The 24,452-nt window shown below is 36.9% G+C and overlaps 1 protein-coding gene across 5 annotated transcripts in view; it reads right to left on the reverse strand.

Annotated features, from left to right (window-relative positions):
- Window positions 1-1,347: 1,347 nt before the first annotated feature.
- The window catches only part of SLC39A12 (solute carrier family 39 member 12), a 68,989-nt gene continuing 45,884 nt past the window's right edge, over window positions 1,348-24,452 (reverse strand). For all 5 annotated transcript variants that reach the window (XM_073885549.1, XM_073885548.1, XM_025892017.2 and 2 more), the window contains one exon: window positions 1,348-1,887. In XM_073885549.1, coding sequence (XP_073741650.1) covers window positions 1,759-1,887 — 129 coding nt within the window. In that variant the 3' untranslated portion in view covers window positions 1,348-1,758. The remainder of the gene's footprint in view (window positions 1,888-24,452) is intronic.

The raw sequence follows: 24,452 nt of genomic DNA on the forward strand, positions 1-24,452 counted from the left end.
ATGTCAACATCAGACCTTGGTCATAGAAACCAAAACACAGATGGTGCCAGGTGCTTCTTGTATGCAACCTCCACGCAGTGGTGACCTGTACAAAGGTGTTTTTGTTCAGCTCCAAATTACTAGGTTCTTTAACAAAAAAAGGGCAAAACTTGATGTCAGGTCTGCTTACCTTCAAGGCAAATCTAAATAAAAGTGCCTCCCTGTGGACTCCTCATCCGGTGACTCCTGTAACTGATCCGATGCTCCAAGGCAAGGACGCAAAGGGAAAGGAGTTGCAACCTAGGAACGCTGGTCTGGCATGAGGTTTGCAGTGTTAATCAACTTAATTAGAATCACACAGCATTTGGGCAACAGGGTCATGCACCTGCTCTTTCTTGAAGCCAGGTGTGCCTGACTTCTACCACACCAGTGGAGCTCAAAGGGGGACCCCCTCCTCCGACCAGCAGCATCGGTGTCACCCGGAGGTCGTTCAAAATCAAAGTCTCAAACCCTACCCAGACCTTCAGAATCAGAAACTCTCCGTACGGAGACGAACATTCTGTGTTTGAATAAATCCTCCAGTTGATCCTAATGTAGGCCAACATCTGTGAACTACTGCACTTTATCATGAGGCCCCCTTAAATCAAGCTCTAAAGACCACTGAAGAAGAAACCAGCCTCATTTTGAAATCAAATAAAGGTGGTTGAAAAAGATGGTGGTTGGGTGGGACGTGGCAAAGAGTATCCATGTACTGGTAAGAAAGAAGCAGAAGAGACGTATTTGATCGAGTGCCATGAGTAATTTTGGCAGTGAAGTGGGCTTTTTCCCTTGTCAAGATATATCATTAAGAAAATAAGAAAAATATTAGGCCTCTATTTTCCAAGAAAAATAACTAAAGCCAGGGATATTTTCTATTTTAATAATTTTGCTGGGTTATCAGTAATGCAGCTTGCACATTTCACGAACTTACCTACTGAAATAACATTTAGGTTTACTCAAGAAAATATAAACTATATCGCATCATCAGTAATATTATATCCATAGGCTGTGGAATTTGTGAGAGTTTATGCATTGATCTACTGCCTGACTCTAGCTTTATGACTTAAAAAATATTCTTAACTTCCCTTTTTGTTCCCATTTCTCCTTACCTAGAACAGATTTCATTTGGTGGTTAGAAAGAATGCTGATCTATTATCCTTTAGGCTTCCTGAATTTGCTGATTTATAAGCATTTATGAGCCAGTGGGTAATGCTTCCAGGTGAACTATGTTATACCGGTTTTGCAAGAATTGACTCAGAAATGACACCCAATAAGAGAGGGTCATACAAATCATCACATTAACACGAGACTTTATTACAGTTATTTGTCATTTATTTTGCTTATGGTTTATCATCTTACAAGAAGAAAAATATTATTGACATCAAAGAAGTTGCCGCCGATTTGATCCCAGCAGGCGTCTGTCCACTTCAAACACTACATTCTTTGTTAGCAAAACAATATTGTTTGAAAGTTTACCAGCATTAATTTAGAAATTCTTAATTACTCAAAAAAATAGGAGTTCCATCATGGTACTGATACCAAAATGTTAATTGAGGACAATCGGACATTTATATCCTAAAACAAAAGTGCATCATCGAATTAATAAGTTAATGAACTAAATGACACACACCCTTCCTCGAAGATAAAAATGCTTGATTTACCAGCCACTCTAGAGTACAACAAAAGAAACAAAATTAGGCCGTATAAATTTGCTTTTGAAGGATTTTGAGACTCTTTAACTTATATTTTAATATTTTGTTCATATATAGCCAACAGTAAGAGAGAAAGCCAACCTAGGGTCAATCCAAAGTTCTGCAGGAGAAACATCAACCAGGGTCGCCGTGTTTGAACATGAGTCATTTCAGGAAGCTAAAAAAAGAATAAAAAACCAGAATAAGATCCAGATATACTCACTGCTGGGAAAAGTTTGGTGGGAAAACATGAGAGACTCTTGTTATTCAGAACTTAATAACCTTTCAAATTCCCAAAACAGTTACAAAATGCTTAATACCTACTCTTGACCAAAATTTAAAAATGTAAGATAAATTAAGTCATTCAACTGTGGTTAGAAGGATCCTAGTGTTGCCAGAAGTCTTAAAATGACATAGTTATCAGCTGAAAGCCAACCCAACCCTTACTTTTGTTTTCAGAGAGTGCTTAAATGTAAATAGATAGTAGATTTAAAGTATTATTTTTGACTGTTCTGTTAGGTTTATGAAGCCGCTAAATATACTTGTTGTTACGAAGCATATATTTGTTTCCTTTCAAAGAGATCACCAAAGAGGTCACCAAGGTCTTCCTGACCTTTAGAATGATAAAGACATCATGCCCTAGGGCTGTGTTTTACTCTTGGAGAGGCAAGAGGCAGCTGTTTGGTTAGTGGAATGGCTTTAATACCATGTAGAAGAAAATATTCTTGTGAGCGTCCAGGGGAAAAGCACCTCAACATGTTCCTTTTTTTTTTTTTATCTCTTTGTATTTATTTTTTTTAATTGAAGTATAGTTGACATTGTTATCTTAGTTCTGAGTGTACAACATAGTGATTTCACATCTCTATACGTTGTGCGCTCACCACAGATGTAGCGACAGTCGGTCACCTTACAAGGCTAGAATACCATGGACCGTATTCCCCATGCTGGAGCTTTCATCCTCGTGGGGTTTCCGTCTCATGTTCCTTTGAATCCCTCATCCTAAGAAGGTGAGAGTGACTATATCTCTTGCATGACATAGTCATTTATATTGGAAAACTGGCTTAGGTCAACATGGAGGCAAGACTTCACTGGACCATGACATTATTGACATTTTGGGTTGGATAATTCTGTGTTATGGGGGCTCTTGTGTGTGTTAAAGGATGTTCAGCAGCATCCCTGGCTTCTACCTGATGGATGTCAGCTGTTACCTCTGACCCCAGTTGTGACAACCGCAAATGTCTTCAGATGTTGTCACATGTCTCCTGCGGGGATAAAAAAAATCACCTCTGGTTGAGAACTCCTGAGTTATGTACAGGAAGAAAAAGGTAAAACCTATAAAATATGCCCGTGTTTTAGATTTATGGCAGTCAAAAGGTTGATGTATTCTTTTTCTGGGTTGACTTGTTTTTTATTTAATGTCTGTACAAGAGCATCCTGATTGTTCTCTTTGGGTATGCTTGAGATGGATATTTCTCCCTTTTGATTAGAGAAATTGACGAGATGAGGATTAGGATTATTGTGACCTGTTATCTCACACCCTAACACTGAGCAGTGGGCCAAAAGGCAAGGTAGGATCCAGAAATGCTGTCCTGGGTGGATAACCATAAACAAATTATGTGTCCTTTTGATGTTTTTCTGCCCTGTATAAACACAAGCTTAACCATACTAATTTAGAGTAATCCTATATGGTTCACTATCTATTATAAATTTACAATGACATTTTGAAAATCCATAGACTATTCCCAAAGAGCTAGCAATCAATGGTACTCTTGAGGGAATAACAAGATACATGCATTGGAGGTACCCAATACATCTGAGTCTCAACAGTTTGTAAGCAATTTCCCTCAAGCATTTACTTCAAGGCCAGGAAACATAGGTGACCAGTTTCATTCTGTCTCAATCATTTGTCTATCAGACCATCTGTGAGACATAAGTATGCCATCTCTGGTCACATAAAGGCTCAAACTTTGATTAACCTTATCTCCAAATACACTAAGACATTGTGTAGTTCCCTCTCCTTATTTTGCAAGCAAGATAATTAATATTCATCCTCAAGATGTGGATGAATTAACATCTCGTCTTATGTCTACTGTGTCTGGTGCCACCTGGCTGTTCATCTCGGATGAAGTAGAAGTAATTTCTAAAAAGATTTTTTTTTAGGCGAATACTCCTAAAATATGAATAATTGACTGAACCATCGTGATTGTTTTTAGTGAATTGTTGAGAAAAATACTTCAGCCAAATTACAAAGCATGGTGGTGAAAACGGTTCTAGTTCAACAGATAGAACTTGAGATACATTTTCAAACCATCAGTTTCTTAACCGACATTTTAGAAAGCTCATTTTCTAAGTTCCATCTTTGCCTCAAACATCTACTCAGGGTCTTTGGTTGGAAAGAAGTAGGTCTTGATTAGGTAGATTTAATAGCCAAAATGTTTAAGATACAAAACTGCAGAGATTAAGTTAGTGTCTTTGGACTTCCTTCATAATCTCAAACAAGTTTCTGTCCCGACTAAATTAAAAAATGCCACAATTTTTAAAAAACCGTTGTTTGATTTATTTTCTCACCAGCCTAAGTTTATAGACCAGCTGTTGGCTTATAGTGTGTAACACACGATAAAATTGAATAAATGTGTTTAGAAGAGTTTCCAAGCTCTGTCAGTGGCCCCACTCCCAGTAAGAAAACCAAGAATCCTTGATTCTGAGTATGTAGATGGCATTATCCAAGAAAACACCATGAATATTTTACAGCTCCAAGAGCCACCATTCACATAAATGCAATATCTCTTGGGAAGTTTTGCAGCAGGATCCCTGCTTTTCACTTTTTAATCAAAATAACTGGCTGTACAATATCTTGCCATCCATGTAGGGGTGCCTCCTAGCAGCTCATTTTTTCCTGGAGGTCCTTCAGGATGCTCTGGTTGAAGGTCTATGCAGTGCTTACTTTCATTTACATCTGTTTTATCACGCCCTTTCTTATATCCTGCACCCCCATTTACTCCTCATAATCCTGCAAGAGACAAAATTATTAACTCCTTTTAGTTAGGAGGAAGCAATGGCTCAAGGAGGATAATGACTTACTCAAAGTCACATAGATGTGACGTCAGAACTAGGACAAGAAGCCAGCTCATCTCGTTACTGTAGAGGACTGTAGGAATGCAGACAATACAGACTCTATCTTTGGCCCTCCATTGTGTTCATGTTTGTTCAGTGAGCTCTCTTAGGGCTACGTGTTCTGGCCCCCTTGGAGATTAATATACATACCTTAGAAATGCCCACTGAGGCTGGGATTGGGGGAAGCTTATTTTGACCTCCCATGAATCTGTTAGAGATAACATTGTCTTTCCCCTTCCTGATGCACAGGTGATGCCCAAGATCTATTTAAAGGTTAGCTGTCAATTAGGGGCATGCAAGTCCTTGGAGGTGCATGTGAATCTCATGACAATGACCTTCTGAGTGTCCCCTCTATATAATCTGTGCACTAAGGTCTGGATTTTGCAGAGAATAACTATGCCGCTGCCATGGATCACTGCCTGCCCTATCCCCCCATCAGTAAATTACCCTGAATAAAATTCTGTGTGAACTATATGGAGTGGTCTCCTTCATTTTCTGTTTTCACCATGCTTTCTCAGTTTGGGGGATACTTTACTGTCTCTCCTCCACCTTCTAAAAAGGACATATAAAGGCCTGTAAAGACTAGCTTTCTACCTGAAATTCATCCCTATAATGACTGACACATTTCTACCTAATTAGAAAAAAGTGTAAATATCAATGCTAACGGTGTTCAACTAGACATAAAAGTCATTGCATGTGATGAAAACATAATGAAAATATATTATGCAACATATAGATATCATGCTGCTTTTGTTATAAAAGTTATGTTATTGGTTCTGTTTTTAAGGCAGACAACCTGTACTTGACAAAAGCTATTAAAGAAAGACTAACTTTGTAAGCCTATAAAAATGGACAAACAATGAAAATCAACATTTCAGAAAAAAGTTTGAGAGTCTCATTCTGATATGGATCATCCTAATTTGGATGGTCTATCTGAACTTTTCATGTCTGTACATAAATGGGCTTGGTAAGAAAATCTAGCCAAGCTTGCTTTTGAGACAATATTGGCTCCTTTTTGAATGATTATGGATGAACATATAAATCATAATATCTCTTGGATATACACCAAAATACCAGAGAGTCTTACAAGAAGTCTTTCCAAAAGATACAAATATAAAATGCCAAATCTCAACCATGTCTGATTATAGCATTTCACTTACTTTGAATCTGCCCATATTTTTTTTTTTATCATTTTGGCCACTAAATTTTGAAGGAAAATAAAGATCCATATGATTAATTTTTAAGGGTATATATATATATTTTTTTTTTTTTAAATATTCCTGACATCAGCTTTATTACTTCCCATTTCCCCCTGGATTTCAAGAGAGAAAAGTCCCCTTTTCCTCTAGGGCAATTAAATTCTTTTATTGAACAATTTTATAGATCTTGATTTATACTCTAAGACTAGAGGGGGTGAAATGATGGATAGAGTATGTTAACAATGAAGAAAAAGGTCAGGAAGAAAGAGAAGAAATGTTAGCAAAACACCTTTGCCCAGAGATAGAGACAAGAGATATATTTTTTAGATTTCGGCCAGAAACTTGGAAACCTTGAGGTAGAAAGTAATTTTCTTTTTTACCTGAAATGTTTAGCAAGTTCCCCAACTCAAATCAGTGGATGCCAAAACATGACAGTCAAGGAATTGTAATTTTCTGGCAAGAAAATTAAAAAAAAAAAAAAAGGAAAAGAAAAAAGAAAATCTTTACCTAAAAGATAGCCTTTTATCATGCCATTGTTTTGTTTTGTTTTCAAATTTGAATCAGACACAGGAGACAAATTCCCTGAGATGCACCAAGACTACACAGTGACTGACTTGTCTGCAGATAATGACCCCTATAATTCTAATGAACTGAGATGTAGGTATAATGGTCAATTGCTAATTAGAATTTCTGAACATTTTAGAAAGTTATATTAAGTAAATGATTTACACTTGAATCAGTCTCCATAACTGTATTCATAGTCAAGCTAAAGTTTTAAAAGGAATACTCACAGAGAACGTTAGAACCCATCAGGAAAGAAACTAGAAAAATTCTAATGTCAATGTGCTATGTAATAATTATATACCAGGGAAGACGTATCACACAGGAGGATGATCTATAAAACATTCTCTAGAACTAAGATTTTTGGTCTCTCTTAACACATCTAAGCTTCAGAGTCTTGCCATGCAAAGCCTTCTCTGTCTACTTCCATCTGTAATCTGAAACGGGTTTCTTGTTGGTGTTAAAGATCTCTCATTAGATATTTCAACATTTGCTTTCAGTATGAATCATAAATGTACATACTGAAAAAGAAAGTTCAGCAACCAATGCTTCTAAAAAACACTAAAAAAAATCAAAGTCCTTTCATTATGAAAAATTTACAATTTAAATATAAATATTCAACATTCACTTGCTGAAGATATTTGGCGATGTCTCTTTTGAAGGTTAAGACTGTAATTTGAATATTTTTCCTCTCTCAGGAATGCATAGTTTTGGCATTATCAACTCTCAAGAGAAATGATTTGCTTCTCCATTCATGAACCTCCCTTGATAACTGACTTACACCATCTTCTTTTCAGAAGATCCCTTAAACCCTTTGTGCACACTGAGTTGGGTATATACATTTACATTTGCTAAAAGGAGCCACTCTTGTTCCTAAGAAATACGATGAGAGAGAAAACCTCAGAAACTTATTTTATAGGCTGTTGTAATAATGCATAATCTCTCTAGGGGCACATATTCCATGCACTGCTCTTACTGTCACATTTGTAACGAGCTTAATTGTGTCCTTGCAGAAGACCCACATCTGACAACAAGATGGAAATTTGTGAGTGAAAGTCATGATTTGGCTTGCAAATCTGCAATTATCTGTTTGCACATGCAAACTATACACTTAAAAATTTAATATCAAAGACTTCTGGTTTCCAGTATGTCATACAAGATTAGAAGTCACTAATTCACCCAACAGCAAGTAAAAAGACGAAGAAACTGAAAAATCACCAACTCTTCTCAGAAATGACAGAAAAGCGAGATCAAATGGCTGGCACGAACAATGGAGAGAAAGACAAGTGTATAAAGAGAATCAGACTTACCTGAGCAGAAACCTACAAGCAGAAACTTTTGTGGAAACCAGTGCCAGGGTAGAGAAAGAAACTGTAATTGTCAAATTACTAGAGATTTAGTGTAGGTAAGCCTAAAATTTAAAAAAGGCTAGGGGGACCCAGTCTTAAGTCTTAATCCACACTATTGTGTATTTTTCTGCCAGGAGCTCTACTGAATTTTCACAGTGAGTATTGGGGGGAAATCCCCTCATGCTTTTATCTGGCGGAAGATAAAGGAGCCACTTTGAAATATGCCAGAGGATTCTGATCTTAACAAGGACTTCCCTTAGGAGAAACTATTTTATCAGAGCCTAACCTGCTGGGGTTTTATTAGAGTTTATCCTACCTAGGGAAGGGAAATACTCAAATTCACCCCCCTCTAGCCATTCTCTTCCACCTACAGGGGGAGGAGACAATAATTTCACTATCTGGGAGCACCAGCTCACCAAAAGACCAAGACCCAATCAAAGAACTATATAATGTTTCCCCTCTTCCCCTACCTTATTACTATATTATTAAAGGACTATTTACCACAGTTCCTTTTACCCAGTACATCAAGTCATCCTTTCAACAAAAATAACATGAATTACGTGAAGGCAAAAAACACAGTTTGAAGAGACTGAACAACCATCAGAACCAGAGTCAGATACAGCAGGAAAGTTGGCATTATCAGACCAGGAACTTAAAACAAAACAAAAAGCTATGATTGATATGGTAAAGGCTTTAATGGGAATAGTAGACAACATAAGCAATCAAGCATAATATAAACGGAGAGATGGAAATTCTAAGAAAGAATAAAAAAAGATGTTAGAGATAAAAAATACTACAAGAGAAATGAAGAATGAAGGGCTTGTTAGTAGATTAGACATGGCTGAGGAAAAACTCTGAGTTTGAAATTATGATAGTAGGAACTTCCAAAATTAAAAAGCAGAGAGAAAAGTGACTAAAAAGACCCCCCCCCAAAACACAATATATCCAAACCATGGGGGAAAAGGTGTAATATAATACCAGAAAAGGAAAGAGAGAAAAAAACTGAAGCAATATCAGATGCAATAATGGCTGTGAGTTTCTCCCAAATTAATGTCAGGAACTAAATCACAGATGCAAGGAGCTCAAGGAATAGCAAGCAGGATAAAATTGAGTAAATAATTAATAACCTTTAAAAAGGTTATTCACCAGTGAATTCAACCAAACAGGAAGAAATCATACTAATTCTCTACAATCTTTTCCAGAAGTTAGAAGCAGAGGGAGTACTTCCCAACTCATTCTATGAGGCCAGCAATGTCTTAATATGGAAACTAAAGACATTATATAAAAACTATAGAGCAACATTTCTTATGAACAGAGGTGCAAAACTTCTCAACAAAATATTAGCAAATCGAATCCAACAATGCATAAAAAGAATTATATGCCATAACCAACTGGGATATATCCAATTATACAAGGCTGGTTCAACATTCCACAATCAATTACTGTGTACTGTGATCTACATTGCAACATCAACAGGCTAAAGAAGATATCAATAGATGCATAAAAAGCATTGGCAAAATTCAACACCCATTTATGATAAAAACTCCCAGCAAACTAGGAAAAGATAGAAACTTCCTCAAAATCATTATGACCATCTGTAACAAAAAAACCCTACAGGTAACATCATGCCCAATGGTGAGAAACTAGAAAATTTACTGCTAAGATCAGGGACAAGGCAAGGACGTTCCCTCCCACAACTGTTTTTCAACATCGAATTGGAAGTCCTAGTGAGTGCAGTAAGAGAATAAAAGGAAATGAAAAGAATACCAAAAAAGGCCATCTATGTATAAAATCCAAAAGAATCATAAAAAGAAACCATCCTAGAACTAATAAGTGCTTATAGCAATGTCACAAGATACAATGTTAATATACAAAATCAATTCTTACATATGAGGAAAATGAACAAGTGGAATTTGAATTAAAAACACATTACCATTTATATTAGCCCCCAAAATAGTGCTATACCCAAGTATAAATCTATATGAGGAAAAGTATAAAATTCTAGTAAAAGACATCAAGGAAAAACTAAATAAATCTAGAGATATTCCATGTTCATGGGCAGGAAAACTCAATATTGTCAAGATGTCAGTTCTTCTATGGATTCAACACAATCCCATTCAAAATCTTAGCAAGTTATTTCATGGATATTGACAAACTGATTCCAGAGTTTATATGAAGAAGCAAGAGACCCAGAATGGCCACCATAATATTGAAGGAGAAGAATGAAGTTGGAGAGTTGACACTATCAGTCTTCAAGAATTACTATAAAATTATCACAACAGTGTGGAAATGGTGAAAGAAGAGAAAAACAGATCAATGGAACAGAATAAAGAGGCCAGAAATAGAACCACATAAATATAGTCAACTGGTCTTTGACAAAGGAGCAAAAATAATAAAATGGAACAAAGATAGTCTTTTCAATAAATGGTGTTGGAATTATCAGACATCCACATGTAAAAAAACAAAACAAAACAAAACAAAACAAAAAAAACAACCCTATAATGAATCTCTACACAGAACTTCTACCCTTCACAAAAATTAAGTCAAGATGAATCATAGGTCTAAATGGAAAACACAAAACCATGAAACTCCCAGAAGATAACAAAGGAGAAAACAGATGATCTTGGGTCCAGGGATGCCTTTTTAAATATAATACCAGAGACATGATTCATGAAAGAAATAACTGATAAACTGATTTCATTAAAATTAAATTTTCTTCTCTGTGAAAGACAATGTCAAGAAAATGAAAAGATAAATCAGAGACTGCAAAAAAATTTTGCAAAAGACACATCTGATAAAAGACTGCTATCCAAAACACACAAAGAACTCTTAAAACACATAAACAAGAAACAACCCAGTTTTTTAAAAAATGGTTAAAAGACCTGAATAGACACACCTCTTCAAGGAAGGTACACAGATGGCAAATAAGCATATTAAAAGGTGTTCAACATCATATGTCGCTAGCAAATTTCAAGTGAAAACAGCAATGAGATATCTCTACAGAACTATTAGCATGGCCAAAATCCAAACATTGACAACCCTAAATGCTGACAGGGATCTGGAGCAATAGGAACTCTCATTTATTGCTGGTGGGAATGCAAAATGGTATGATCACTTTGGAAGACATTTGGAAATCTTCTATAAAACTAGCCATATTCTTTTTTTAAAAATTTTTTTATTGTTATGTTAATCACCATATATTACATCATTAGTTTTTGATGCAGTGTTCCATGATTCATTGTTTGTTCATAACACCCAGTGCTCCATGCAGAACGTGAAAACTAGCCATATTCTTATCATATGATTCAGTGATTACACTCCTTGGTATTTTCCTAAATATATAAAAAACTTAGGTTCATACAAAAACCTGCACACGGATATTTATAGCAGCTTTATTCATAATTGCCCAAACCTGGAAGCAACCAAGATGTTCTTCAGTAGAAGAATGGATAAATGCACTAGGCTACATCCAGATAATATTATTTAGTGCTAAAAAGAAATGACCTATCAAGCCACAGAACAATGTGGAAGAAACTTAAAGCATATTACTAAGTGAAAGAAGCCAATTTCAAAAGGCACATATTGTATGATTCCAACTACATTACATCTGGAAAAGGCAAAACTACAGAGATTAAAAAAAAGATTAGTGGTTTCTAGGCGTTAACAGAAAAGGAGGGATGAAGAGGCAGAATACAGAGGCAGGGGAAATATTCTATATGATATTACAAGTGTGGTATATGTCATTTGTCAAAATGCATAGGATGTACACCACCACACATGATTCCAAATGTAAACTACAGACTTTGGGTGATAATAATGTCAAATAGTTTCATCAGTTATAATAAATGTACCTCTGTGGTGTGGGATGTTGAGAGTCGGGGAGGTATGCATGTATAGGTCAGATGTTATTTGGGAATTCTCTGTACTTTCTATCCAATTTTGTCATTAACCTCAAACTGCTCTAAAAAAGTAATTTTTAAATTAATTTTTTTAATTAAAAAACATCCATTTCCTAGTTATACTAACCACATTTCAAGTGCTTGATGAGACAGCCATACATGGGCAATGGCCACTATTGCAAATAGGATGGACCAAAAAAAAGCTGATTATCTAAGTCAATAAATTTTTTTAAAGGTTTTATTTATCTGAGAGAGAGAGTGTGAGAGAGAGAGAGAGAGCGAGCACGATGGGGGGAGGGGTAGAGGGAGAAGCAGACTCCCTGCTGAGCAGGGAGCCCGAAGAAGAGCTCAATCCCAGGACCCTGAGATCATGATCTGAGCCAAAGTCAGATGCTTAACCGACTGAGCCACTCAGGCACCCCGTCACCAGACAAATTAAAGAAACACTCTTAGCAGGAAGTATAGGCCCACTGGGAGAAGAATTACAATGGTTATGGATCATTTTGTATTTCTTCTGTTCCACTCACACATTCCTATTATTCTAAAAATAGAACAAAAAAAGGAAAAGAAGAAGGAAAAACTAAAGCATATTTTGAGTTACTGAACTGTTTAGTGGCATAGGTCAAACTAGATAGTGTCATTTCAAAGTCTTCTATTTATACTCAGGACAGAAGGATTTTTTTCCAAATATTTTCCACAGTCTTATACCACTAATATATCTAGGTTTTTTTCAAATGATCATCATTGCTACAAAGAGGCACTGGAACATCTGTATATTGTCAAATGCATGAGAAAAAAATTAGCTTTGAATATTCACTCGTCCACATATTTATGACATTGTTAATAAGGCAATCAATTAATTTTTCTTTTGATCTTTTGAAGGGTTTTTTGATAATTATTCATAAATAACATGTTAACTAAAAAATGATTACAAAGAGACATGTAGGAGTTTTTCCATTAAATAGGTAGGTAGATAAGTTTATTATGGTTCTTAATGACACCCACAAGTTCACACAGTGTTTGCAAAATCGAACACTCAGTCTATATGATCCTTTATACATATACTGTCTCCAAGAAAATTTTCTGAGGAAGTCATCCATGAGATCACAACTTGCTGAAAAATTGTAAATTAGAAAGACTATTGGCCTTAATATATCCAATAAAAATAGATAGCCTGATTTTTGTTTGTCTTTCTTCTCTCATCTGTCAGCTGACCAACTTACTTGTTTTAGTAAGTATTTAACCACAGAAACAATCGCATGACCTTTTTGCTTTTCTCCCAGACTGTTGACAACAGGAAGCCATACATAGGTTGTTTCTTCATAGAAGTGATCATCTCATGCTTTCAATAAACTTTAGATGAACTGAATTGTAAGCAACCTATGTTAGTCCTAATGAGTAAACAAGATTGTATCTGGCATTCACTGTCACTGATTTCATAAATATAACAAGGAAGTTGCTCTACTAAAGGAAAAAATCACACAAAGATCAAATTTGTCATACAGTCTTCCTTAAGAATTTAACATCATCCCTTCTAACTTTTGGAAAAAATAAAGATTTCTTTTCTTTATATATTCTCATCAATGCATGTTTATCTACTCATACAACTGTAATTGAGGAAGAAGAGAAAAAAATGGATAAAATTGAGGCAGATTTCTGTCTCTAGTGAGTTAAAAAACAAAATGAGAGAAATGAGCTCATGTGATTAATGATGGGATTCTTCTGACTTGTAAATGTCTTTAATTTAAACAACTGTATTCACTATAATATTACATTTAAAAATTACTGCTTATGAAACACGTCCTTCTGATAAATAAAAATTTGTTGCCCAGTGCCAATACCTTTTCTACTTCTGAGATGTTAAAATGCAATTAAAAATTCAGCAGTTGTACGATACAAAATCAACACAAAAATCTGCTGTGTTTCTATACACAAATAATGAACACTTTGAAAAGGAAGGATATTAAGAAAACTATTTCATCTGCAATAGCATCAAAAAGAATAAAATACTTAGGAACAAACTTAACCAAGAAGGTACAAATAAAGGGAAAGACATCCCATGTTCATGGATTGGAAGACTTAATATTGCTTGGATATCAATAGTAGGTAAAGTGATCTACAGATTTAATGCAATTCCTATCAAATTCTTAATGATTTTTTTTTTACAGAAATAGAAAAACCCATCTTAAAATTAATTTTAAAAAATCTCAAGAGACCCTGAATAACCAAAACAATCTTGAAAAAGAACAAAGTTCAAGGACTCACGCTTTCTGGTTTCAAACTTAACCACAAAGCTACAATAATTAAGAGTGTGGTCCTGGCATAAAGACAGACATATAGACCAATAGAACACAATAAAGAGTCCAGAAATGAATTCTTGCAAACACAGGCAATTGATTTTGACAAGAGTGCCGAGAGACAATTCAGTAAGGAAAGAACAGCCCTTTCAACATGTGGAATTGGGAAAACTGGATATCCACATGCAAGAGAATGAAATTGGACTCTTACCTTACACCATATACAAAAATTCACTCAAAATGGATCAAAGACCCAAATGTAAGACCTAAAACTATAAAACCTTTACAAGAAAACGTAGGCAGAAATCTTCATAACACTGGATCTGGCAATGGTTTCTTGGATATGTCATTAGAAGCTCAGGGAAGAAAACATAGCTTAAATTTGATTTTACCAACATGAAAAACTTTTACGCATCAAAGGATATTATAAACAGAGTAAAAAGGGAACACATGGAATAGGAGAAAGTATCTGTAAATCACATATCTGATAAGAGGTTAATATCTAGAATATGTAAAGAACTACAACTCACTCACACAAAAATCTAAACCAAATTATCAAAGGACTTGAATACACATTTTTTCCCAAAGAATATATACAAATGGTCAATAAGCACATGAAATGATGCTAAAGAACATCACTAATCATTCAGGAAATGCAAATGAAAACAACCATGAGATACCACTTCACATCCATTAAGATTGTTATTTTCAAAATGACAGACTATAATAAGTGTTGGTGAAGATGCAGAGATACTGGGAGGGTAAAATGATGCAGCCACTGTGGAAAACAAACAATTAAAATTAGAATTACTACATGATTCAGCAACTCCACTTCTGGATATATACATCAAAGAATTGAAAGCAGGAACTTCAAGATCTATTTGTACACCCATGTTCATAGCAACATTAGTCACAGTAACTAAGAGGTGAAAGCAACTCCATGTCCACTGATGGATAAATGCATAAGCAAAATGTTGTGTGTACACACAATGGAATATTACTCAGCATTAAAAAGGAAAGAAATTCTGACCCATGCTGACATTGATCAACCTTGAAGATCTCAGGCTAAGTAAACTGAACCAGTCACAAAAAGACCAATACTCTATGATTCCACTTAAATGAGGTACCTAGAGTAGTCAAATTCATAGAGACAGAAAGTAAACAGGTGGCTACCAGAGAGTAGGGGCAGGGATAATGGGGAGTTAGTGTTTAATGGGTATGGAGTTTCAATTTGGGAAGGTGAGAAAAGTTTTTAAATAATGGTTGCACAACAATGTGAATATACTTAATGTCATTAAATTATACACTTCAAATGGTTAAAATAGTAGATTTCTTTCAAAGATTTTATTCATTTATTTGTCAGAGAGAGAGAGAGAGAGATCAAGCACAAGAAGGGGGAGGAACAGGCAGAAGGAGAAGCAGGTTCCTGCTGAGCAAGGAGCCCGATGTGGGACTCGATCCCAGGACCCTGGGATCATGACCTGAGCTCAAGGCAGACGCTTAACCAACTGAGCCACCCAGGCGTCCCTAAAATGGTAAATTTCATGTTATGTGTATCTTTACCGTAATAAACACCACACACACACACACTCCAAGGTTTCACAATTGCTTTAACTCTTTAGCTTATTATAATATTACAATAAGCAGGATTTAATTATATCCAAGAAATTATGTGATAGGAAGAGGTGTCATTCATTGCCTGGTAAGGATTCATTATTATCACTTTGCAGTGAGAAACATGTGTTACGTTTAGATCTCAAAGTCCTGAAGCATAGATATTATGGACTGAATGTTTTCTTTCCTTCAAAATTTGCATGTTGAAACCTTATGCCCCAGTGTGATGGTATTAGGAAGTGGGGCTTTCGATGAGGTCATGAGAACAAAGCCCTCCTGAATGGGATGAGTGCCCTTATCAGAGTCCTGGGAGACCTTGCTTCTCCCTGCACTCCACCATGTGAGGACACAGCAGAACAGCCATCTGCAAACCAGGAAGCAGATCCTCACCAGATACCAAATCTGCCAGCACCTGGATCTTGGATTTCCCAGCCTCCAGAATTGTGAGAAGAAATGTTTGTCCAAGCCACCCAGTCTGTTTTTTTAATTATAGCAGCCTAAAGGGATTAAGAAATTAACCCATAACATAGTCCATTTCTAGAGGATTAGAATCCTTTTTTTTCATAGTCTGCAGTGTGGACTACTTCAAATTTCTTTGTGATTGTCGGCTATTACATGATGGAGGGAAGTCTGTGTCTCCTTTCCTTGAAGGAACCTGGCTGACTCCCTGGCTGCAATTGGTTTGGGGAAGGTTGGCTATCCACAGAATGAGGTTTTATCGGCTACAGAATCTCAGGAGGGCCCTGCTGGATTTCTCTTTCTACAATATTCTGGAAGATGAAAATTTTCTTTGGACTATTTGCTGAAAAATATTCTATCAATTCTTACCTCTAATAATCTCCTGGTGGTTTCAACCTAATCTATCCTTTTGTTATTATATATTTTCTCTTTTGTTTTATTTGAATTCATTCTCTTAGTCATTTCTTTTGACAGCAATGTAAAGGAGGTTGGAAGTATGTTCTATTTTATGGGCAGAAGACATGAACAGACATTTTTCCAAAGAAGACATCCAAATGGCCAACAGACACATGAAAAGATGCTCAACATCACTAATTACCAGGGAAATGCAAATCCAAACCACAGTGAGATATCACTTCACACCTGTCAGAATGGCTAAAATCGAAAACACAAGAAACAACAAGTGTGGTGAGGATGTGAAGAAAAAGGGTCACTTGTGCGCCATTGGTGGGAAAGTAAACTATACAGCCACTGTGGAAAACAGTACGGAATCCCTCAAAAGTTAGAAATAAGATTACCATATGATCAGTAATTCCACTACTGGGTATTTACCCAAAGAATACGAAAACACTAATTTGAAGAGATATATGCACCTCTATGTTTATTGGAGCATTATTTACAATAGTCAGATTATGGAAGCAATTCATCCATCCAAAGATGAATGGATAAAGATGATGTGGTCTATACATACAATGGAATATCACTCAGCTATAAAAGAGGATGAAATCTTGCCATTTGCAACACCATGGATGGATCCTCGAGGGTATAATGCTGACTGAAATAAGTCAGTCAGAGACAAATACCCTATGATTTCACTCATATGTGATATTTAAGAAACAATGAACGAACAAAATAAACAAAAGAGAGAGAGAGACAAACAAAAAACCAGACTCTTAAACAGAGAGAACAAACTGACAGTTACCGGAGGGGAAGAGAGTGGGGGATGGGTGAAAGGGTGAAGGGGATTAAAGAGCACACTTATCAAGGTGAGCACTGGATGATATATAGAATTGTTAAATCACTATATTGTACATTGGAAACTGATGGAACCCTGTATGTTAATTGTAACGGAATTAAAAATTCCATGGGGGTAAAAGCAGTTGCCGGAATAATAATAATACTGTCTTGAAATAAAATTCACAGATCCTATATGACAAAAAAAAAAAAGAAGTGCATTCGATTTTAGCATCATATTTGATTACTAATAATAACACCCTCAACACAGATCACTATGTTGACTCAACAATATCCTAAAATTGGGAGATTTGTTCCCATTGACACAAGTCCTGTTTTGAATTCAAGTCTTTTTAAATTAGTAGCTCTCTTCACAAAACAACCTAATACAGCAGTTTTAATCTTCCTTTGCAAGGAAAGAAAGCAAGGACTACAGCTTTCAGTGTATCTGGGATCACCAAGGTGAAGGTACCAAAGAGGAGGCTTATCTTAAGGTTATTTTTTAAAATTCAGCATTAGATATTTTATTTAAAAATTCAAACACAGGAGGGGCACCTGGGTGGCTCAGTTGGTTAAGCGTCTGCCTTCGGCTCAGGTCAGGGTCCTGGGATCGAGTTCCGCGTCGGGCTCCTTGTTCCACAGGGAGCCTGCTTCTCCCTCTGCCTCTCTTTGTCTCTCATGAATAAATAAAATCTTTAAAAAAAATTCAAACAAGGATACTATAGACTTCTAATTTCCCAATTTTATCTTCCCAAGGGAATTTATGAAGCAGTTTACATCAGAAAATAAATGAAAAATCTCTTTTGAAAACTGCGTTGTAAGACAAAGACCACACACAATTCCAAGAGACAAGGATATTACCTGCTTTTAACTTGTATTTAATAGTTCACTTCTCCGTTTTTTCCTTAGCGGAAGTGATTCAGTTGGCCAAATTCTTAATTGTATAGCTCAGGAAAGAGAGTCATCAGTCATCTTTTGTATTTTCCTAAGAAATGGATAACTTTGGAAGATGTGTGTGCATGGTTTAAGAGACTGGCTAGAAGGGGAAAAAAATACAAGGAACAAAAATATAAACGTTTCTGGTAGTCATTTTTTAAAAAATCTCAGGGCACAACATTTATCAAAATTGGGTCTATTAGTCATTTCCTTAGTAGAAAATATCTAAGCATAGAGTTTGACTGATTTATAGAGAAAGGGAATAAAAATCTTTCAAAATTGTTGGTAAGAATGATTCATACTTCTTGCTTTTGTGAAGAAGTAATTTTGCATGTTAAATTATATTACTTTTGCTGCCTGAAATGGTTTTTAAATGCTTGTCATTTTTTTTCCACAGAAAAAGAGTTTTTAAATGATGTGAGTTGCACTCCTTGATTTCAAGTACAATATTTGTTGAAAGAAAATATGTATATCAAGGTTATTTTATATGTCTTTCAAATAAAATATCTCCTTTTATGGAAGCATATTGTTTGAAGGGTATCACACCTAGGTATTGTCAAACTTCAAAGAAAAGATAGCTTACCAGTTTTTTGGAGGGAGAAAGGACTCTTTTACCAGAACCAACTTGGTGATTGTAGATTATTGACTGAATTACATTGGACATATCTAGCTTTCTCTGAGAAAGCATGATTCCATCAAAATCAATAAATTGGAAGATAAAGAATAATGGGGAAGTGGAAATAGGATCAATATCCTAAAAGCATAGGAGTCTATTTTAGTTTAATTTTGTAGTCATGTGATTAAGAAAGGCTGAGAAGCCTTGCTAGAAAGTTGGCTGTTTTGTCAGTCAATTTATGTTCTTTTCACACAATTCACTATCTTGAAGCTATTAAAGTCACTGAATTAAAATAAACATAGAGAAGCCAATGGATGCTCTTCATCTGACTACTGATAATCCTATTTACTGACTGGGTTTAACACACAGATCTTACTTTGTGTGTGTGTGGATTTATTTTCAAAGCAGAGGATCTTAAGTTTGGAATCAAAATATTCTTATCCTGCCTTTCACTCAAGGAAAATTATCTGGAAATTGGAAAAGCCTCCAGGCAAAAGTCTGGCTGTGACATTACTTCAAGAAGACACTTCTTAAAAGGGACAGATACACAAGGTACTCTAAGTGACTGCTCTTCAATCTTGCAGTTTCAAGATTAAATGAAATCAAGATTGAATGAAATCAAGATTGAAGGAGCATTAGTAATAATCTGGAAGAGGAAGAAATGTTTTAAAAGAGCATCCCTTCAAACAAACAAACAAACAAACAAACAAAAAAGCACAGAGGGAAGGAAGAAAGATCCAGAGAACTACATAGTTAGGGAGATTGGTTGAGGAGGGGGCTGGAAAGAAGGTCTATTCTCAACTAGATGGCCATGATGTACATGGAGGGGGCACCCAAGTTTCGTCTCAGTTTGTTTTGACGTAAACTGGTGAGCTCAGCTCTTCCTTCTCTACCACCTACCTTTCAGAGTTACAACTTCTCCACTGTCAGCTTGGGTGCTATTCATGTACTGGGGTCCTGGGCAGTTGTCCAGTTTTGCCAATTCTAGGGACTTCTCTAGTTCTATCTGTGGTGATAGCCCCTTGAAGTTGCTATGGGCTCGTTGTTATGGAAACAGTTTTGCAGCATCTAAAACCTTAGGAAAAATGCCTAAAGTCTGAAACTTGTTTCAGATCCAAAATAAGCCTTTCCTTGCCATAATCTCTTATGTTCTTTAAAATGAGTTAATTTATTCTTTAAATAACAAATCATATTTATCAAAAATCAAGTCTCTCTTGCCCAAACTGCTGAAAAATAATACTTCCAGGGCTTGTCTTTTCCTTCTAGTTGAGAAAATCTGTAGACTTTAGACAAGGTGAATATGAGAAATCCTCTGGACTTTTTTATTTAGTTCTGAGAATTTTCTTAGAAGGAACTCTTGGTTCTCAAGTAGAATGGGACCGTCCTACATAGCGGCCTCTCTTCCCAAGCACATCTACCCCAAGGTTAGTAGTTAAGGAGTAGTAGTAGGGATATGTTAGTTTTCTCTGGCTGCTGTTAACAAATGACCACTAATCTAGTGGCTTAAAACAAGACAACTTTGTTATCTAACAGTTCTACAGGTCAGAAATCTGGCAAGGGTCTCACAGGGCTAAAATCAATGTGTCAGCCTGGCTGTGTTCCTTTTGGAGGCTCCTGGGCAGAATCTGTTTCCTTGCCTTTTTCAGCTTCTAGAGGTGGCTGGCATTCCTTGGGTCCTGGCCCCCTTCCTCCATCGTCAGTCACAGTGCTGCATCTTTCTGACCTTCCTTCCACCATCACATCTCTCTCTGACTACAGCTGGGGAAGGTTTCCCATTTTTAAGGACTCATGTGATTAGAACGTGACCACTCAGAAAATCCAGGCTAATCTCCCCATCTCAAAGTCCTAAACCTTAATCACATCTGCAAAGTCTCTTTTGATATGTAAGACAACGTATTCACAGGTCCCCAAGAAGAGGACATGGGTATCTTGGCGAAGGGAGCATTATCTATAGAACATATTTCATGAAATCTTTGTAGGGAACATGGGAATACAAAAAAGATACCAAACCGATAGATCTGGTTATAAATACAACTGGGAGAAAGTGGATAGACAAGATGAATGGATTCTAACGTATTAATCCCAGGGATTATTGATTGGATCAGACACTTCTGTTACATTACACTTCAAACGCTCTATCAAGACCTCACCCCTTACCTTCTATAGACAGGGGAAGACAAATGATGGCCAAGATATTCTGTGCCCACAGTAAGCAGAAAAGCAGGTGTGACTCTATGAACATCAGACAAAGGAAGCTTCAAGACATAGAGTTTTCTCAGAGGTAAAGAGGGATCTTTCCGCACGATAGAAGTATCAATTCAATCAAGAAGACAGGACAACCCTAAATATGCATGCATATAATAACAGAGCTTCAACTGTGTGAGGCAAAATTGATAAAACCAAGAAAGAAATAGGGAAACCCACAAACATAGGTGTATATTTTAGCATCACTCCTAATTAACAGAACAAGTGGAGAAAAAAAATCAGTATGGAATTTGAGAATATGAATAAAGCCGTCAACCAGTCTGACTTAACTAACATTCACAGAACTCTACACCCAAAAATGCTGCACTCATGGACTTTCAAAATGCATATGAGGGCATTTACCAGGATGGACCATACACTGGGCCATGGAACATGCCTCAAAATATTTCAAAGGACTAAAATAATAGAGAGTATATTCTCTGCCAGTGAAGAAATTAAAATAACTAAGAGCTACTTATAAAAGTTACAAACATTGAGCAATTAGGCACCATATTTACATAAGAAAAAAGTTACATGAGTCATTTAAAGGCATTTCAATGGGATCCGTACTGAACACACAACAGATTAAAAGACATGGGATCCAGCAAAGTAGGGCTTAGAGGGAAATTTATAGCTTTCAATGCTTGGATTAGAAAAGAAGAAAAGATTTAAAATCAATGAGATGTCATTCCACGTCACAAAGGAAGAAAAGAAGCAGAAAATTAATGCAAGGTGAACAGAAGGAAGGGAATCATAAAAATAGCAGAAACAAGAGAAAATTGTGAAACAATGATACACTATCATTGCCAACTCTTACACTGATAGAATCTGTGCTTCCTATTCCTGGAGAGTTTAGCACTGTCAGATCACAGACCTTTGTTTTTGAGAATACACCAGGGAGCATTTCCACTGAACTTGAACCTGTGAGTACGCTTGCGCTCTTCCTGCCAATAGATCGACCAGCACAGACAAATGTGAAACTGGTGGGAGTCATTGCCACTGGCTACCATGAGGAGGTAAGGTTATGGCTACACAATGGAGGAAGCAAGGAACATGTCTAGAAACCAGGGTTTCCTTGAAGCATCTCTTGGTACTTCCATGTCTGACGACAACGGGGAACAGGAAACCACAGGAAACATGGCCCTACGAAGACAAAGCAGACCCCTCAGGGAACACCTGGGCTGCCATTCTAGGAAAGAAATCTGGGTCAGTCAAAGTGCTGCCTGAAAAGTGAGGAGAATCAAAGTTGGGTGCTGGAGGACAGAGATGGTTGAATATCAAATATTACCTTAAGACCACTGGGTTTGGAGCATGTTCCACTAACTATCACGTATTGAGTCTTCTCTGAGTTTTTGGCTGGCTCCTGCCCTGAAGGGGTCCCTCGTATTTTCTCATCTCTGACGCTCACCCACTGCTGCAGAGACCATTTCCAAGGGCGTGTTGATTAGTTTTGCACAGAACTTTGCTTCAGCCCACCCTGCATTCCTCCTTCTCTTGCCCTGGGCTTCTCCAATGTGATGGCTTGGGACTGCGGTGGGAATTCCCTTGGTGCTCAAACATGTATAACCTGAAAGGGGTGTGTGTGGGGGGGTATGTTTGTGGGGCTAGCTTTGAACAATGGGAATAGGAGCCTCCCCACACCCAGAAGGCCCCGTGTGGTGGATTGCCCATAGTGGTGGTCGACTTAACAAAAATACAACTTTTCTTGACTTTGTCATTTTCTGCTCCACTCCACCTGCTCCTGGGATCACCTCCAGGGTGAACTGCCTTCCCAAATGCCTTTGTCTTAGCCTCTGCTTGGGACAAACTCATCCTAGGACAGTGATCTTTATAACAGAATGAGTTTCCTCTGGCCACCCAGGCCTGCATTCATTCTTAACTTTCTTTAGAAACCATTCAATGCCTCTGAGAGTTAGTGTGCTTGGATAAGGCAATACCACTTAGGAGAATTTAGGCTGGTAGATTTCCCTAGTGAAGCCTTTCTGCCTTGCTGACTTCATTACTAATGGTCCCATTTTTGCTCCTAGTTCTTTTTCTTCTGGGAGTTTGAAATAACATGCCCAATTTCTTTGAAATAAACAAGCAAGGCAAAAATGTAGCTAATCTTTTCACATTAGCCCTGCTCAGAAGGTGCCTGGTAAATTTCCAGCATTTAGTAAATAACCAGTGCATGAAAGTATTCCCCCCCCCCCAACCTTACCCTTTAGTTACTGTTATTTATTTTCTTTGCTGTTTTACAATCTTGAAACCTTGTTTTCTTCCCTTTAAATGACAGAAGACTATTTTCTCTGGCACAGCCCCAGAGCCCAGCAACAGTTAAAGTTGCTGTTATGTGAAAGAGTCCTATTTGTTTAGAAGTTACTCAAAAGGCCGTGAGAGCAGGCGACCTGGATTATACGAAGTGGCCCCAGGAAACTCGAGAGTATTTTCTTTCCTGTCTTTTTGCCAGGATGCCGGCTTTTCCTTGGCCAATAGGAATTTGCAACAAGGTCAAGATTCATTCTAGTTGGAATCTCATAGGATATCTGCCACATTTCTTACAAGCGATTGCTTACACTAACAAAGCCAGGGGGAGAAACGCTGAGGGGAAAATGACATATTTAGCTTAGGGTTCTCCACGACAAACAGTTCTTGATAATGTTCTCAGGTCCATTTTGGGAGATCAGACTCTCTAACAAAGAAAAAGCATTAACTAGATAAATATACATCCATCATAATTGAAGGGAGATCCAGACTTAAAACAAAAAAACAAAACAAAACAACAGAATAAACTTCCAAAGAATACAGCAACTGTCCCCAACTGAATCATAAAGAGAAAGGAATTCAGAAGCAGGAAAATGAAAATCAGGAGACTCACGAGTGACTATGAGGACTGACATACAGACATTTTAGACAAAAGGTAGTTTGCCGCATTCAGCAATGAGTGACAGTGTTCTTTTGAAACCACCATGCAAGGCTAGCAATCTAGATTTCTCAAACTGGAAGCCTCACAGCATTCTGTGATACTGACCTTGGCTTGAGGATTGGGGTTCAGAAGAGGTGGGTTGACCTTGCTCCCCTAGTATCGTCTTTACCGTCAAGATCAGGAAATTCCCTGAAGTATCATAAATAATATCTAAGAACATTTCTAAACAGGGAAGTACCTTTTGGTGTTTACCTCCTCTATCTTAATCTCATGAGAATTAAGCAAAAGCACCAAAAAGTCAGAAGTATGTAGACTGG

The sequence above is a fragment of the Callorhinus ursinus genome, unplaced genomic scaffold (assembly GCF_003265705.2).
Source record: "Callorhinus ursinus isolate GAN/ISIS: 27379988/994484 unplaced genomic scaffold, GSC_fseal_2.0 scaffold63, whole genome shotgun sequence".
Taxonomy (NCBI): domain Eukaryota; kingdom Metazoa; phylum Chordata; class Mammalia; order Carnivora; family Otariidae; genus Callorhinus; species Callorhinus ursinus.